A 19,894-nucleotide genomic window follows, 5' to 3' on the forward strand; every position below is an offset into this window, starting at 1 on the left:
GACAAGTGAGATAAACAAATATGGTAAACTATGACTGCAGAACTGTAGTGCAACAACTGCATGCTAATTACAATAAAAGTCTAAACTATTTACATGTGAACAGAAATGACATAAAAAAAAAAAAAGAAATCCATAGTTCTGGATGCAAATTCAGAAGTTTCTACCTACAATTACAAAAATCGGGTAAATCACTATCGCTTGGTAAAACAAGACCAAAAAGTTCTCCATGTTTTGTGACCAAGTTAATTCCAACTCCAAGAATAACAAACTATAACAAGTGGGAGCTCAGAAGGCAAGGCTGTGTACAAGTGACTCAAACGTTGAGAAGCCACAAGGCGTTAACACAAGGGCCCACCCCGTAGTCCTCACACAAAAACACTTGTCTAAGGGAGAACCTGGAGTGTGCAGTGCCCTTTAGACATGAGAATCTCCATGCACATTCACTTTGTTCCTTTAAAAAGTGTCTGGAGTCTGACTCGTTTGCAATCGGCTAATTGAATAACGATGAAGCGTACAAAATAAACTACAGCCAAAAAAAAAAAAGCCCAAGAGAACTATATTTTAGCTAAGCACTGCAGGTAAAGTGGAATATAGCAAGGGACAGTAGAGAAACGCATTTGCCTGCCATGATTTCTTTTAGCTTTTAAAATTCCAAACCCTGAACTCAAAAGATGAAAAGCATGACCGTAAACCCCACCAGCGCACAGCTGAGGTCGTGATCCCAAAGCATCAGCAGTAGCTCACTCCACCAGGCTAATAATCTACACTGACTTGAGATGGAAAATAAACACTTTTTTTATACATCACAGAATACACAGGTCGATCAAATTGGGAAGGTAAGTAACAGCAGAACAGGATGAAAAAAACAAAACCACTGAAGCTGAAACACCAGATAACCTGTACTCCTACCCCCGAAAAGAGGGAGAAAAAAAAAAAAAAAAGGCAGCAGCTCACAGCTATTGATTAAACAAAGCAGTTCAGAAATCTGCTGACCTTTTCTAATAAGACTGCCCCATGACGCTCATGAGACAGAGAAAAAAAAAGTTCAAAAAAGGAGAAGAAAGGAAAAAACAGCACAGTTCCAACATTTTATAGACTTTACTTTGAAGTCTTCCTGTTCAAGGTGGAGCTTGATGATTAATCCAACATCTGGCAACATAAAACTCTTCAGAGATCGCACTGCTGTAATAACATTTATTAAAAATACCCATATTTCCAATTAAATAAACAGATCATCAGCAAGAGATTAAAAACTATGAAATTCAAGTGTTTTGACAAGGACAGTGAGCATGTGAGTCAGGATTGAGCAACAGTACAAGAACTGTATCTACTGGAACAAAAAGCAAACATTTGAAGTCAGATAATATCAAATGAACTTTGACCAAGATCAAGTTCTCGCAAACTTGCCATCAAATATTTGCAAAAGCATGCTGCGCTGCTTCATAAAAATGTGGTGGAATTAAGCAACTTGACAAAATGTTTGATTTAAATTTCAATGGTTGGGGAAGTACGGCATACTAATATTTGGTACCTTTATGACGGAGGTTGAAAGGGAAGAGAAAAAAAAAAAAGTCCAGGTCAATAATGCGCCCTAAAAAGCGCCATCTGCAGCTGTGATCTTGCTTTCTCTGCATGAACACATCACCCATAATGACCTGGTTTCCCAGCTGCACAAATTTAACAGATGCTTTCCTGGAGTTAAGGCCCTTGTTTTTAAGAGCACATGTAAAACAACTTTAAATACAATCTGAAGAACGAAGAAAACAAACCGTAGGTGTCTGTTCCATTTGTGGCACCCATATGAACCTAACCAAATTAAATCCACACAATGAAAGATGCTGTACATGGATGCTTTCCTCACACACACACACTGATTCATGCACTCCAGTACATTTAAAATGCACCGTCATAAATCTAATTAGAACGGTTATCAAATCATCGCATTTATCACATCATTCTGCAAGTGTTTATGAACGCCTCGTTTCCACGGCCTGACTCGATTTTCTTAAGGAGACATTTTATTAGGGACGAGTGTGTTGGAAAAAATTAAGATTTGGAGACAGGGCTGCATGTGCGTCATTTTATTAAGACATCAGCCTCGCCTAATGGTTTCTGCGGCCTTCGCGTGGCCCACGCTGAAGGACTACATGGTTAACAGATGCTGGGACATCAAGGGACATTGAGCTTCCACTTCAGAACATTCTGACTCAAAGCTAATTGAGCGATAAAACATGCAGCAGTGCATAAACATTAAATTTCTCTAGGCAATACTGGGGAAGCTGGTAGGAGGGGGAGGACCCACACCCATACCTTCTTATGAAACTGAAAAGTCTCATCATGGACAAGGATCTATCCAGATACTGTTTATTTTGACTAGGTACATGCACGTCCAGGCCTGGTATGAAATTTTAATCACCAGTTAAGTGCAACAAATTATGTAACTTCATAACTTTCATAAAATCATTTCCACATCACTCTTTAAACACATTAATATTCATCAAATGTTCACATGCTCCGAGCAAAAAGAATTCACATATTAGCATTGCAACTAAGTAATTAACGTTAATTCAGGGTAACTGGCTTTCCAAGAAAAACATCGGGCCTGTAACAAAAGGAGCTCACTTTCACAAACATACCCATGCATGCCAATACACTTAAAACATCATACAAGCAAGATGGTGTTACATATTAAGCAACAAATATTAACACGGGGTTTGATTAGCTAACAATCACGGAGTTCAAGCTCACACGTGAGCCTTGCAATTTGAAAGCCGTCTCTCATTGCTACGACAACTCCAAATCGGAAAAAGTTGGGATGGTATAGGAAAGGCGAAAAGAAAGCAGTAATTCCAAATCTGACTGACTTCCATTTCATTGCAGGCAGTATGAACCCAAGATATTTCATATTTTGTCTGGTCAGCTTCATTTCATTTGTTAATATACAGCCATTCCTGCTGTTAGGGCTAGTAATAAGGTAAAGCAATTAAATAAGTGATGAGATTTGAAACAGGTAATGTTAACAGGTGACTAATCATTATTTGGTGCAAAATCAGTATCCAGGAAAAGCTTAGTCCGTCAACATGAGAGAAAATTATTGAAAAAATGTTTAAAAACAAACAAATCAGTCTTCCTCAAAGAACAATAGGAAGGGATTCAGATGTTTCACCCTCTACAGTACAGCATGACGAAACCATTCAAGGAACTTCATTGCGCATTGTGTAGATGGGTTCCCTTTTGACTCCGGATCCTCTCAAGGTTTCTTCATGTTGTCTTGAGTTTTCCCTTGCCGCGCTCACCTCTGGCCTGCTCATCATGGATAAATTTAAAATATTCATTCATTTTTGTATCCAGATTTCTGCAGAGCTGCTTTATTACACTGTCCTTTGTTAAAAGCACCTAATAAAATAAAACGGAATTTAACTCTTATTTCAAACTTAAAAAAAAAAATTATGTTCACATAACCTAGGCAGTTAAAACCATAACAGTGCATTCAGACCAAAAGCAACAACACGGCTCTTAAAACTTGTGAGCCAGCATCTACACAAGTGGCTTTTAATAAGTTTAAAATCAATTGTTTATTTTCCTTCCTTCAGTTTCTTACCTTCACATTTAAAAAAAAAAAAAAAAATCACGAGGTCACCTTATACCCTACTTGAGGTCTGTCAGCACAAAGAAACCAGTTAATGCAGGGGTCACCAAACTTTTTCCTCTGGGGGCCACACACTGTCGTTCCTGACTGTGATGGGGGGCCGGGGTCAGGTCAGCTATATAACATAGAATTGTATGACCCAGACAAGTATGACCACCAGCAGGCCTCATTGTGTAGTAGAGATTACTAGCCTGGCACAGCCATCCCCACTACTATATCAACACTTGATTCCTGGCACATATTTGTTTATCTTTACTAGTGGTTTGCAAAAGTAGTAATCGAGTCTTCACACTTTGTTTTAATTTGAAATACCACAGATATTCCATTTATTTATTTTCTAATAAAAATAACATCAAAGCTGTCAAGGTAAGAAACATCTGCCTAGTTGAGGTGATTGACACTGGCAAAGGTGAGTGGAAAATTATAAGTTGTAGGTAGGCCTGTTGATATTATTAATAATTGTGTGCAGCACAATAAATAGGCCTATAAAATAAATACATAAAAAAAAGTGAAATTATAATGAGCAATAGATCAATAGATCACAGCAGTTGTGCTGTGTCCTGCACGTCACTGCTCTCATCCATGGCCAAAGCAAAAAACTCGAATTCTGACGCTTTCTCATTCAGCTGGTCATACACGTTGTCCCCCAAATCTTCGGTTCGCCTGGTCATAGCAGGTGCGGAGAGACTCACCGTGTTGAGCACATCCTTGTCGGGACACGCCTCCTCGGCCACAGCAAGCATGCATACTTGAACAAAGTCCCCATCAGTAAACGGCTTTCCATGGGTAGCTAGTAGGCGAGCTACCTTATAGCTAGCTCGGACAGCAGCCTGGTTGATCTGGGTTTGGCGAAGGAATACATTCTGTTGTGCAGCCAGTCTGCATTTCATCCTCTGAATCCTGTCTTCTCGTTTGCCCTCGCAAACTAGCATACTCTTTGTGGCGGGTTTTGTAGTGACGCAGATTATATTCTTTGAAAACCGACACTTTCTTTACATACAAGACAAACTGCACGGTCCTTACACTGAATGAAAAAATAATCAGTGGTCCACTGTTCTTTAAAAACTCTGCACACACTCAACTTTTCGCTGACCGCTAGCCATTTTGTTGTCCTGAACACTGACCGTTCTCTGTGCGTGCGCTGCCCGTCACTGCTTGATCGCAAGCATATGACGAAAATTCGGAAAATATGAATAGCTCATTTTATAACTAAATATCAATTTTAATTGATAAAAATCAACAAAATACAAGATGCAGACATGTTATTTGCCAAAAAGCAATTGGGGGGAAAAAAAAAAGGCCATGACCACTTTTGGGGATTGCCTCATAGGGCCGGTTCAAGTGGTGGGGGGCAGAGGGGCAGGAGTCGGCCCGCGGGCTGTAGTTTGATGACCCCTGAGTTAATGTGTCTGTTTGCTTTGTACCCGCTTTAAATAAAAAGTTGCAAGACCAGGGCAGCCAGAGCGAATTTTAATGTTTGGTGGGAATACATAGTAAGCCATATACAGGATAGCCAAGGGATGATATCTGCCTACTGCAATGGCACAAGGCATGCCCACTTGGGTACTGGCTTGAAAAGCATTTCAAAGTCGTTCACTCCTGCCTCGCATTCTGCACTGTCCAAATCATGCCAAGTAGACAAAGCCATTCATCACTGTGTTTAGAGTCCTTATTGCACATGTAATCTATGAGGAGGAAGGGTAGTGCAACACTTATTCAAATTAATAATTCAACACACAACCCTGCTTCATGGCACATTTCCCAAAGTGCTCATCACTCAATTAGTACACAAAGAAAAGCAAACATCTGAAAGGTAATTATTTCCAGTTTTTCAAGGGTCGTCATGCCTAAGGATACTTTACAACAAAAAGGTAAGAATGTTAAAAAACCAGCTTCATTGTGAGCACACATGCCTGTAAAGGCTGCTCTTAAACACACACAATCAGAAAAATAAACAAAAAGCATTACACCAGCCATCCTTATGCTACGTTCACACTGCAAGGCTTAATGCTCAATTCCGATTTTTTTGTGAAATCCGATTTTTTTGTGAGGTCGTTCACATTAACAAATATATGCGACTTGTATGTGATCCTCAGTATGAACGAAAAGCGACCTAAAAAAGTGTTCCGCATGCGCATTGCAGGATACGACGACGTCACACGCAGTGAGCATGGCCAGTGTTTACGGAAGTAAAACCGCCCGGTTGCGGTATGACCCATCCAATCTAGCTTGAATAGCTGTATCCCCCCAAATGGAAATCAGCTCCCTAACCTCTGCGTCCTTCCATTGAGAAGATTCAGAACCTTCACAGCCCGAAGCGTCCCTCGCATTGATGTCATGCGCAGGGGCGCAGATATGTTTTTTTGAACTGGGGGGGGACAAAGCTGCCAGCAAACCAACCCCAACCCCGATATGCCTGTCAAACTTGTGGGTTACCATAGCAATCGAGCTCGAGCTCGCAACCTGTGCAGTCTGCACAGCTCAACCAACCGAATATCAGTCTTTGTTTTATGTGAGTTGTTGCAACTATGTATACACTGCTGTGCACCTCAATAAACCGAATGGTAATTAGTCTTTTGATTTTTCCATGAGGTTTGCCTTATGCAAAGAAAGACAGCATAGACGTTTTTTCCTCCCTATAAGTGGGGGAGACCGAGCGAGGTGAATTTAAATCTGGGTGGTACGAGTCTCACCCTCTATCTGCGCCTGTGATTATGCGCCATGTTGTTGTAACTTTTTTTGAGAGACCCGCCGCCTACTTCAGTGCAGAATAGTGACGTTTGTGGCTTGTTGGTGACGTGCAAGTCGGATGAATGCGACCTGGCAGTTCAGACTGAAGTCGCATATGAAAAGAGCAGATAGGAATCGGAATTAGGACCACATATCCAAACGGCCTGGGTTGGATTTGAAAAAAAAATCGGATCTGTGTCGTTCATATTGTCAATAAAAGATCGGATACAGGTCACATATGGGCGAAAAGATCAGATTTGAGTCACTTCAGCCTGCAGTGTGAACGTAGCCATAGTGATCAAAACAGATTTAGGAAAATTAAATTTATAAGCTCCCTATTAAAAAAAAAAAAAAAAGGTAGAAGGAAGAGAATGAATTTGTACAGTGGCGTTTCCTGACTGCTGTACTTTCCAATGTTCAAAGTCCCCTTTGAAAGTCGCTCTAATTTTGTTTCTGTTAAAAGACATTGGCTCATCCATGTCTACAACAAACACGCTGTACAAATAACAGAAACAGAAAAAAAGAACATCCAGTAAGCCATGGTACACAGAGGGTTGACCTCGTCGTCTATTCCGAAAAAACACAAACCCCTAACCAGGCATCACAGATACCGCAATGCTGGACTCCATGTGGAAGAAAAACGCACACAAACAGCAGACATGACTAACAAAAGCCATATCCTACAGCTAAAAATAAGTGGAACACGGTTGTGCAATCAATTCTGCAGTAAAAATGGTTTTAGATTTAAACATTCTTGAAGTACCTGTTGTCAAAACACTTCAGTCCCTTGTCATTACTTAACCCAGGAGACTTTACATCATTCCACCCAGCATCTGCACATCAGTATACAAACATACACCAAGACATGACAGCATGTTTAATATACAGTCTTCATCAAAAGAGCAAAAAACAAACCTACACTACACAGCTGAAAGTTTATGGACATCTGTCAAATCATATCCAAATGGGGTTCTTCCCAAAATCGTTGCTGCAAAGTTGGAAACGCACAATTGTCTGGAATGTCTTTATATACTTTAGTTTTACTTTGGCACCCACTGACTTTAGCAAGGTTATTTATGAAGCACAGGTTTAAATAGATAGATACCTAGTTAGTTATTACCAAGTCGCAACAAAGAATTTGATTTTGCATTCCAAAACTAAGGGGGTGGGTTGGTTATACTTCTCACTTAAATAATCACGACATGCCAATTAGGATTCTATAATAACTGACCTTCAGTCATATGTGGGAAAGGCATCACAGGGGTGATAGCGTTCCGGCGCGCTGCGCCGGATTTCCAGCGCGCCGTGGCTGGGGGAAAAAAAAAAAAAAAAAAATCTAGTTCGCCCATTGTCCTGTGTCATTCTGAGATGCGCAGATAGACAGTAAAGGGAATTTGGAATTCCCTTTACTGTCTATCTGCGCATCTCAGAATGACACAGGACAATGCGCGAACTAGATTTTTTTTTTTTTTCCCCAGCCACGGCACGCCGGAAATCCGGCGCGGCGCCGGAACGCTATCACCCCTGGCATCAGCTTCAGTTGAATTTACCTTTTTAAATAGCTAGCATTTTGCCAATTTTATTTTACAGACATGACGTGCCAAGTCAACGCATGAAGGAGTCAACTTCAAGGAACACCACAGGACTAACCGTGCAGTTATGTGAAAATCATACATGCTGGGTTGATGCGATGGCACGAGGTACAGCAACATCTTTGTTGCAGATGTTATTCTGCTTACGTCACAGCGTTTTGCCAATGTTTAATTTATTAACAATAAATGACATTTGAGGTTATAAAATGTTTTGTACCACAGTGTGGCTGATCTGATCGGTCAGAAGGTGGTCTCCCCCCCCAGCGGTCTCAAAAGTAGCCGGTCACCGGCGGCAAATCGCCGGCTATGGCTTGTTATGCTGCCGGCTATTGTCAGTCGAGTCACACAATTTAATATTAAATATTTGACAGCAAAAAAAAAAAAAAGTTGTGAACGTAAATTACATCCACTATGTCATGTATGTCCGTTGCCGCGTCAACTGTGTTTACATCCTCGACACGAGTGCAGCCATTACTGCCGCCTGTGTTGCCAGATTGCGCGTTTTCCCGCCCAATTTGGGCGGTTTTAAGTGTATTTTGGCAGGTTTTGAACATATTTTGTGCTGTAAAACGTCAGCAGTATCTGGCAACATATTTTTTTTTTACTTAATACAAAAAATTAATGGGTGCCAACATTTTTGCCAAAATGGTATTTTATTTTCCATTGTTTAGGCAGCTTCAGCATCATACTGTGAGATTCTGTTCAAATTGTTTTTTTCTTCTATGAAGCCTGAGCCATTTATTTTATTAGTTTATAATTGTTTAATTTAGTCTTCAGGACAGACTGCCTGCACACAGCACTAGTATTAAGTTTTTTTTTCTTACATGAAAGCTGAGGCATTTATATTATATTTTAAGGTAACTTCATGTTGTGCTGTGAGGTTCTGTGCACTTTAACTTTTGAACCAACAGGTGCATTTGGATAAGTAAAGCCTATTTTTCTGCATTTTTGTAGTCCTGGTAATATTTTATATTGGTAAAGTTGTTTATAGGACCATTTCTCAGTGTCTTTGTTTTTTAATCAATAGTTTTTCAGTAATAACTTAATATTTAACATATCACTCAATTTTAAACAACCCCCGCGCCTCCCCCATAGTCTCCAAAATTTCTGTGGGAAACACTGGCGTGCGTAACAACGCTAATCAAGCTTAAGCTAGACGACCCGCCTCAAATACCCGTCCCGGGTAAACGTTATCCCAATTTTAGATGGCCTGTTCCAAACCATCCTGCCCCATGAAAAATTCGTACTTGCATATCCATCCATCCATCCATCCATCCCTGCACGCTTTGCGTGCATTATGTCTGCCGCTGGCAGACATTTTACCATTTTGCACCCTGCTGTAAATTATTTGTACCCTGCTATTCTCCCAAACTTTGAAGCCCCTGCTCCCCCTTTTGTAAAACGGCATGGCTCAGACAGTAGTTCCAGCTTTAACAGACCTACAACTCAATGTGCTCGCTCCAGTATGTTCTTGTTTCTACAGTAATACCTTATTCATATGGACTTGTATGGCAGAAACTAATCAAACTTTTTTTTTTTTAAGAAGTGTCTTCTTTAACAAAGGAAAACGTATAATCATGATTTTTTTGTGAGGAATGACTGCGTCCACAACAAGTGAGAACAGGAGATGTCTCTCGGACTGTTCTTCTGCCACGTTTGTGCTTCGTACCAGTGTGCTCCCATGTCAGAATGAAGCACTAACTACACAATGCAGAGCCTAATCTAGGAATTTGAAAATAGGGGACAGATCCCTCACTAGTTGTAGAAACAGGGGACAGAAAATATTAACATGGGTAAAAATATCCCTTATTTGTTCCAGTTAATGGGGACAGAAAAATAAGTAATACATTGGTAGATATTTTCAAGAGTACATCTATAAACAGAACAGTTTTATTAATAAAACTAAATACATGTAACAAACCTTCATATCAGATGTTAATCTATATAATATCTGAATTATGGCACTATACATATCCTTTAATACAGTGATATGAAAAACATATCAGCAAACACTTATCCACAGTTTGTAGTATTGCACAAACATTATGATCAGATCTGAACTTTAAAAATGTAAAGATTTTAGATCAAAAACTACATGAAGAATTATATACTGCAAAACCTTACAAATATGACTAGTTTTCTGTTATTTGACTAGGTTACTCTTTTACTATAAATCATGTGACTAGCCTATTTTTACCAATTTGACCACCAGTAGTATAATGTTGCATTTCAAATATGACTAGGTTAATATTACATCATTTGATATAGTTAAGTCTAAAATCCATGTAGTCTTGCCACTATTAATTAATAAGATGAAAAATCCGACTTTCTGAATAAAATAAAATCACTATCAAATATTTAAAAATGCTATCATTTGTTCAGACCACCTTTCATGAAAGTGAAAAACAATCTACCCATGTTTAAACTAGATTTTGACATAAATGACTGGAGATAATCTCAAAATTCAGACTTCCTAAAAAGTATATAATCTATCATTTACAACCTTACAGTACCTACAGTTACACAAGAACAGATTAAATATATTTCATAATATTTTTAAATAAAACTTACATAATACCACACATTATCAAACTAATTGTATACTGGCATTAGGAAAATATCAAATTCAAAACTTCAAAAACCATCATCAATCAGAATCAAATGACTTAGCATGTCTTCACACTGTCATAATTACTAAGATCATATTTGTACACAAACTTATACGTCTTATATATCAACTAAGCACCTTTACTATTTGAATATGATTAACATGATACTAAACTGAATTAAACAAATTACTTCCAAAAAAAAAAAAAAAACTAGCATTCATGTAGAACTTATCTTTAAACTAGTTTTTGACATAGATGACTCAGGGATGCGATTTGGAGCTGGTGAAATTATCTGAAAATTTTAGCCGGAGGTCTGGGGGCCGCAGGCCCCCAGCTGGTCCAGGGCAGCACCCTGGTGGGGGGACAAAGTCAATGAACCAAAGTAGTCAAATTTTGAAATGCAAGGTAGAACTGATAATGTTTTATCATACGAGACCATAAAAAGGTTTTAGAAATCTCAAAATGTAAACAAAACCCGTCCGGACAAAAAAAAAAAATACGTTTTCTGTGAAATTGACTCATATACAGAACTGTACAGTGTTCACTCACTTGAGGATTTTCATATGCAAGAATAAAAATCACTTTCACTAAACAACATTCACAAAAAATGTGTTTGCTGAATCCATTCAATCCAATCAGAAGTCTGTGAAGAAGCCAATATCTCTACTCTACCAATGTCATTCAACTTCAACAAGTTCTTCAATACAGCGTTAACTCACTTGAGGATTTTTCAGTTTGATCACAAAATCCTCAACATACTATTTCCCTTTTGACACGCTCATCAGACCCCATAAAAGGTGTTGGTTGATATAGACAGCAGGACGGTGGCCATGGAAGTCAGAATCCGCTAAGGAGTGTGTAACAACTCACCTGCCGAATCAACTAGCCCTGAAAATGGATGGCGCTGGAGCGTCGGGCCCATACCCGGCCGTCGCCGGCAGAACGTGGAGGGGGGGGCCGCAACGAGTAGGCATGAGGGAGAGGCTGCTCGCTCTCTCTCACACACACACGGGGGGGGGGGGGGGGGGGGGGGGGGGGGCTTGCTTTTGAGCAGCTTGAATTGTTTGTCTGTAGCAACCTCTTTCTCCAACCATTCCCAGCGGAACTTTTCACTATTCTGTCGATTTCTTTAACTCGATTTGAACCTTTAGGCTCAATCACAGAGGCTGCCCTCTTTCAACTGTTTGAAGCGAGCTTACGTACAGAGCTATCTAACAAGCGCGTTCATTGGTTGTTACAGAGCAAATGGGCCAATCACGTACCTCATTTCATCTCAATGACGGAATTACTGAAAGTCAGAACGAATAGGATACGAATGCGGATTTTTGAGCGAAAAATCGGAAAAAAATTCAAATTTTGAGGTGAAAAAAGCGGAATTCCGCGAATTCGCGGAAAAATCACAACCCTGATGACATGAGATAATCCCAAAATTCAGACTTCCTAAACAGTACATCATGATAATCTCTTATTATTTACAGTAATGTTACAGTACCTACCATTATACAAGAACAGATTAAATCTATTTCATAATATCTTGTATCGGGTTGTGTAATGTCGGCTGGATTAGTATCGCTCACTTCTGTGTCTACGTTTTGTTTCCTTTTTTCGTCCAAAGGTCTTTCAACATGACCACGCGTTTTAGCATTATGTTTGGATGAGACAGAACGATATGCCATGTGCTTTTGGGTATTTTTAAAGACACTTCACACGATTGGTTGAGATACACTGTCTTCCGGTTCAGTGACCAATAATATAATAGTTCACAAAACTGTTTTACCCGCTAAATAAACCATTCGGAATACTTCAGTCCTTTCCGATATTTTCCGATTGGTGTGTAAACAACGCTATATTTACCGCAGTGCTTGCTAGCTGGTGCTGACAAATTGATACGCACAAGATTCAGTAAAACACGACTACATGCTCTACTTTAGCCTAGGTCAAACAAAAAAAAAAAAAACAAACAAAACATTGCAGCAGCAAAATTTACTGGTAAAACCTGTTGTTAAAACAAAGTATGGTGAAGCAGCTTTTAGCTACTATGCAGTACAGCTATGGAACCAACTCCCAGAGGACATCAAAAATGCTCCTGCTGTTGGCAGCTTCAAATCTAGACTAAAGACCAAGCTGTTCTCAGATGCTTTCTGCTAACTGATTAATACCATCTTTACATGTTTTAAACTTTACTTAACTTTTACAGTCTCTGCATGTTTTAAACTTTACTTAACTTTTATTCTATTTTATTCTGCTTTTTTACTGAACTTTTACTTCATTTTATTATTTTATTTCTACTATTGTTTAATCCTTATTTTTTTCTCTCTTCTTCCCCCTTTATTTTATGTAATTTTATTTTCTATTGTTTACTGTTTTGCTTTTACCTCTAAAGCACATTGAACTACCACTGTGTATGAAATGCGCTATATAAATAAACTTGCCTTGCCTAGGTCACAACCGGACGTACGATTTTTTTGGCCGTGCGATTTTTGGCGTTTCCCCAAAATCGCTGCGTTTTTTTTTTTGTTCATGGAAAAAGACGCACGTTGGCCGTAAGTTTGTCTTGCAACCTGAAAAAAACGTAAGCGCCCGTAGAGTTTGTTTGACATGACAAAGAACCTCTGCAACCAGTCTACGGCTCGAAAATCAGCACGTCACACGCGCGCCCTCTGTGCGTTTCACGCGTTTTTGCACGTAGACCGGCCGTAGAAGCACGTACGGCCGGTTGTGACCGAGGCTTTATAAATGCGTGACAAAATGAATAGATACGCGATATCACTCTCGTGCCCAAAAAGTGGATATGCAACAGACATAAAAAAAACGCATATTACGCACCCTAGATTAGGCTCTGCAATGCAAAGGTCTGCAAATCCACATAGCCAGTTTCCGAAACCTCCTGAAAAACCTTCCCAGAAGTGTGGAGGTTATTAGATCAGCAAAGGGGGAATAAACCTGGACCGTAACGTTCAAGCACATAGAAGCATTATGGCTAGGTCTCCACAAACTTTTGGCCATATAGCATATCTGGATTAGCCTGGGCCCGCGCATCCTAAGCGTGATGCAACACGAGGGCCTGTTGCGAGCTTAGTCTGGCCAGGCAGGCTATCTACAGCTCTTCCAAGCTCCCGAAAAATCGGGAACCAATCAACTTTGAGCATCTCCAACGGCCCTGGGTAGAGGCGTGTTCAAGGCACTGAAGTAGTAGAACTGCGACCAGAAGCCATAGATTGTTTACAGAATCTATGCCGGAAGCGCTTCATTCACGCTTCCGCATCTATTACGCATAGATGCTGTATTGAAAGCATTCAACGGGAAGTTCTCATTGAAAACGGAGCAAAGAGCAGCCCTGGAGGTATTTATTGAAAGGAAGGACGTTTTCGCCTTGCTCCCGACCGGCTTCGGTAAGAGCTTAATCTACCAGATAGCCCTGTCGCGTCGCATACGTTAGAGGAAAGAGTGACGTGATTGGTTTAAGCTTCGTCACAGCCTTTTCTGGCTTCGACCAGTAGCAAACTGAGGCATTTCAGGGAGGCGGGTCAACCATGGGCTCTGGGAAACGGTTGGGCTTAATATCTTGGCCAGACCAATAGCTCGGAGAGCTTTGAAGTCGCATTAGCCAGGCTATATCTGGATGGTACAAGTTGCTCAAAATATTTAGTGTTCAGAAGTTAGGTCTTTATTCCCCCCACTTATATTCTGTGTGTGTTATGGACCTATTCAAAACAGAAACTGAACTACTTATAAAATCATGCACATGATTTGTTTAGACAGGCAAAAATAATCCAAGCCTTAAACAGAAATGTATTAAATTACAAACTCAATAACTGAGCAAGTAGCCAAATTATGCGCAAACACTCCATTAATCCAGTTTACTCTCTCATTTAAAGTGCTGATGACACGTTTTTGACATCTTTGGCGATGTTTTATAACATAAAAAGTAATTCCCAATGATCCATATATTAATTCACGAAGGCGCCTATTTTACAAGTTATGATAAAAAAACGTGGCTATTTGGGCAAATTTGACAGGGCTGCAGCACCCAGGAGACGAAAGAGGAGCTATATGACATCAGCGAAAGAACCTTCCTCCTAACTTACCAGTTTGTTGTTGATGCGACAGGTGTTCAGTTTGTCATTATTATACATTTTATTTATTATATATATATATATATATATATATATATATATATATATATATATATATATATATATATAAAAAAAGTTATTATGCCTTCGCGTTGTGTTGCCGGCTTTTGCTCCAAAACCCACAAGGATGGGGCAAGTTTATTCAAGTTTCCCAGAGATCCCGAGCTGCATGCGAAGTGGGTGAAGCAAGTCAGGCGCACTCGTGACAAGTGGGAGCCCTCACCAACATCCGTCCTGTGCTCTGAACACTTCGATTTGGATTGTTTTGACACCCTTCCCAGCTTAAAAGAATCTCTTGGGTGTTCAGTTCATCACAAATGTGTGTTACTACCATCAGCAGTGCCTACACAGTGTTGCCAGATTGGGAGGTTTCCCGCCCAGTTGAGCGGTTTCAAGTGCATTTTGAACATATTTTGGGCTGGAAAACGTCAGCAGTATCTGTTGCCAGATACTGCTGACGTTTTCCAGCCCAAAATATGCTCAAAACCCACCAAAATGCACTTGAAACCGCTCAACTGGGCGGGAAACCTCCCAATCTGGCAACACTGCCAGTATTCCAGAGGGGGTCTACTAGTAGGTATGCGGGATCCAAAGACAGTCCTCCTGTCAGAACGTATGTTGTGAAACGACATAAGATAAAAAGGTACGTAGAGCTATAGATTCTACATGATAATCATAAATGTAATCATAAAGTCGGTGTGATATCAGTCATGTATTTGCTTGTGAAAGCTTGCGGCTTTCATGTAACTGCCGCCTAGCAACGAGAGGCAAAGGGTAAAGAGGGTAGGCTATCATAGATTCTATTTGGAAGAGATCAACACAATTCTAGACTCCCAGAAGAGGAAGAGCTAGCACAAGAGAGTTCACCGGCGTTTTCATGCGCCATTTCCATTGAGTAGAACCAGAGTAGAACAGCCAGTGAACCGCAGCGTGTTCTTCCGCTGACGTCACAACATGGCCGCGAGCCACGGACCCAGTTTTCTTGCGCTGTGCAATTAAAAGTTGGATATTTGCGTAACAGCTTCTTTTCACGCAATTATAACAGAAATCTAACATGTTTGCCATGTTGTATAGTTTATTTAAGAAATTGCATAGAGTCATGTTTGTCTCATCAGCCCTTTAATTAAAATAAACCGAGGACAGCTAACTACATTTTGCAAGACAAGACTATCATCTCCAGCCTTTAACACCATCATCTTCATCACTGATCATAGTTTCCGATCTCTACATCTGCCTTTCCCTGCACAAAACCAGCAATACTAACCAAGCTCTCCGGCACGATCAAAGATCTGAATTAGCCCATGTGGAATGATCACGAGTGGGAAATCTGGCATACCTCATGAGTGATATTAAAGACAGGGCCCAGGTTTCTAGTTTTCAATTCCATGATTCTGTCCTTGTTCTAGGCATCACAGAAAACCTTTCCATGTTGGAAACATACTTACATACTAGCAATAACTGAACAGAGTCATTCATGCTTTCATTTCAAGACATTTCACTAAAATCGATAAAATGCAGAAAGAACTGCAACTGCATTTCACCAGCAAAGACGTTTTCTCCTTCTGACAGGACATATTACAGACATCTGCTTCCCCCCCACCAGAATAATCAATACCAGATATAATTGTCATCTCGGCTAAGTTGAGAGAACCAAGCTTCACAGGGTCTTGACTGATTTTAGACCCATTTTAAGACAAAAGTGTATTAATAAGCCTGAGCTGATCTGGGAGGAATATCAGGACACGCTTTTGGAAATAAATGCATATTCCTAAGCTTAAGTTTTGGGACATTAGTTTAATAAAAAGCCTAATAAAATATAAAAGCCTAATAAAAAAAGCAATATAAAAGTGACTGATCACAGGCCTATTCTGAACCAAGTAAGAAAGTTGAAATGATCCAACAATGTGTGACCGTCACACTTGATCTTTAATTAAAGCTTAATTACTAAATGCCAACAGACAGGAAAGACTTGCGCCAGGACGAGATGATCTTCAGAAATTACAGCCATGGCAAAAACAAACAGACAGAGCGTATAGCTCACACGATACTCACTTTGCCGTGGTTAATGAAACCATGCTTTTCTGCAAGCCGATTGGCTTCCTCCTCTCCTCCGTGGATATGGACGGCCCATGTGTTCGTGTAAACTTTTTGGGCAAGGGACGGTGTGACCTCAGAGTTCAGGAGGGTCAGCAACGTGACAAGTGGCAAGCAGGCCAGGCACAGCTCCATCAGAGAAGATGGCGGTCACAGAAACCTCAGGTCTTCAAGCCCCTCAAAATGTACACATGAAGCAGATGCAGCAAAGCTGTCAAATCACCTGAGGGGAGAGAGAGGAGTCCACAATGAGTCATCCATTACACTGGTGCACTCAAATTAAAGTGCAGTTTGTGCTCTTTTTTTTTTTTGTGAAGCTTGAGACAGAACCACTATCAAGGCTTATTAAAAACACCACTTGCACAGGCTGTGTCAAACATTTAGAAAGAAAAACATGTGTCAATTGCCTGGCTGGCCCATCAGCATCTCAGAACTACCATTCTGCCTAAAACTAGAAGAACTGCAGTTCCAGATCAACTATATACACTAAGTGAGCATACAACACAGAATTCAAGATTCTTTTTATTCGTCCCGAGGGAAATTTGTCTTGGACGTACACATAACTGCCGCATAACCAAAAAAAAAAAAAAGTGCCATCGTAGAGCTGCACAAAGTGCGTACTTACAGTGCATACCTACACTACGTTCACACTGCAAGGCTTAATGCTCAATTCCAATTTTTTTGTGAAATCCGATTTTTTTTTGTGAGGTCGTTCACATTAACAAAATATATGCAACCCTCAGTATGAACGAAAAGCGACCTAAAAGGTGTTCCGCATGCGCATTGCAGGATACGACGACGTCACACGCAGTGAGCATGGCCAGTGTTTACGGAAGTAACCTAAAGTTTCCTGTGTATGACAGTAGCCAGCATGGAGTGCCTGGCGATGATGCAGTTGTTGTCGCGACGGAGCCAGAACATGCACAATAGCCTGATGTTAAGGAGGAGGTTGAGAAGGAAGAGGGCAAGGGTTTTGGCTCAGGCGTTCTGCGGGGTAGTGACTGCAACCTCCGTTCAAAGGAACGTGTGGGTGCGGAGTCACATTGATGTCATGCGCCATGTTGTTGTAACTTTTTTTGAGAGACCCGCCGCCTACTTCAGCGCAGAATAGTGACATTTGTGGCTTCTTGTTGACATGCAAGTCGGATGAATGCGACCTGGCGGTTCAGACTGAAGTCGCATATGAAAAGATCGGATAGGAATCGGAATTAGGACCACATATCCAAGCGGCCTGGGTCGGATTTGAAAAAAAATCGGATCTGCGTCGTTCACATTGTCAATAAAAGATCGGATACAGGTCACATATGGGCGAAAAAAATCGGATTTGAGTCACTTCAGCCTGCAGCGTGAACATGGTGCTAGTGCGGCTGGCTGGCTGGCTGCATGCATGCATGCATACATGCATGCATGCATACATGCATACATACATAGCATTACAAGACTGGTAGTTTGTTAACGACATGAGTTCAATAAGTCCACAGACATTGGAATAAAAGAGAACTTCTACCTGCTCAAAAACCTTTTTTTGTTTTTAACTGGGACTCTGTATCGCCTGCCAGAGGGTAGCAGCTCATACTCTGGGTTCAAAACATGTGATGGGTCCTCAATTATTTTCCTGGCCTGCCTGAGTACAGATTCTTCATATGTTGCTTGGAGGGTGGTGTGATCCCTCACCCCCACTACTTTCAGTGCAGAGCGGGTCAATCTATTGATTTGGGACTTTACTCTTACTGTTAGATTTCCAAACCAAACAGTGATTGCATAGCGTAGTACACGTTCAACAACAGCATGATAAAAAAGTAACATTATCCTCTGTTGAACACCAAACACCCTGAGTCTACGTAAAAAGTGTAGTCTCTGCTGGATCCTAGTACACACATTATTAACATGAACATTCCAGGACAGATTGTTATCAAAGTAAACACCCAAATATTTGTAAGAGTCAACCTGAGCAATATTGGCATCAAAAATGAGTAATGGAGCATGGTCTTCTACATGACTGGGGTCAAAGACCATTTCTTGTGTTTTTTTTTTGCATTTACAGTGAGGTGGTGCTCCTCACACCACTGCATGAACCTATGTACCTCTTGCTTATAGACAGAGGTGTTTAGATCCCTATCTAACAGACACAAGATGGCGGTGTCATCAGAAAATTTAACAAATGAAACAGTAGGGTGTCTACTAATGCAATCATTTGTGTATGCTGTGAACAAGGGGGGAGAACTCACGCAACCTTGAGGGACTCCCGTACTTATTGTTTTTAACCGAGATGTTGTTTGGTTCACTCTGACCTGTTGTGTCCTGTTTGTTAAAAAGGAGTGGTGCCACCTGATATATGGATTAACAGACGTGTTGAAATTTACTAAGAAGGATGTGTGGCTGCACAGTGTTAAATGCAGAGCTGAAATCAACAAACAGTAGTCTGGCATAAGCCTTAGGATTCAAGATGTTGCAGGATTGAGTGTGTTATGGTCAGAATTGCATCAGTGCCACGGTTGTCTCTATCGGCAAACTGATATGGATCTAGTCGACCTTGTAGGTTTGATTTCAACTTCCACACCATCAACTTCTCTAGACACTTAACTACAATAGAAGTCAAGGCTACTGGTCTGTAGTCGTTGTTCTCTTGACGGACCGCTTTTTTGGGGAGAGGGATGATAGTCGCCCTCTTCCACAGAGATGGAACTGTACGTGAGTCCACTGACCTTTGGTAAACAGGAGCCCAAGCTGGTGTCAGTTCTTCTGCGCATGTCTTTAAGAATGGCGAGACACCATCTGCTTTGTTTGTATCTAATTTTTTAAACATTTCTAGATGAATTAGTTTTAGTTTGACTCTACAGCTCTTCAGGGCCATCGTTACAGAGATATTAGTCCACAGTGGTATTGAGCAGGTAAATGAGCAGGAAATGGCAACAGAAATAAAGCTATATTATTAATGGGATGGAAAATTTCATTTCACTTAAGGAAATACTTCGTACTGCACATTTTAATTGCTTGGAGTGCGCACTTCAGCAGCACACCCAACGAAATCAACCCTTTTCATTTTGACATTGTCAAACAGACATTCTCGCAAGCATTGCTACA

The 19,894-nt window shown here is 40.5% G+C and overlaps 1 protein-coding gene across 3 annotated transcripts in view; it reads right to left on the minus strand.

Annotated features, from left to right (window-relative positions):
- furina (furin (paired basic amino acid cleaving enzyme) a) overlaps positions 1 to 19,894 on the minus strand; it is a 153,650-nt gene that overhangs the window by 111,285 nt on the left and 22,471 nt on the right. For all 3 annotated transcript variants that reach the window (XM_060941075.1, XM_060941076.1, XM_060941077.1), the window contains exon 2: positions 16,769 to 17,033. In XM_060941075.1, coding sequence (XP_060797058.1) covers positions 16,769 to 16,945 — 177 coding nt within the window. In that variant the 5' untranslated portion in view covers positions 16,946 to 17,033. The remainder of the gene's footprint in view (positions 1 to 16,768; positions 17,034 to 19,894) is intronic.

Source organism: Neoarius graeffei, chromosome 15 (genome assembly GCF_027579695.1).
Source record: "Neoarius graeffei isolate fNeoGra1 chromosome 15, fNeoGra1.pri, whole genome shotgun sequence".
Lineage (NCBI taxonomy): Eukaryota > Metazoa > Chordata > Actinopteri > Siluriformes > Ariidae > Neoarius > Neoarius graeffei.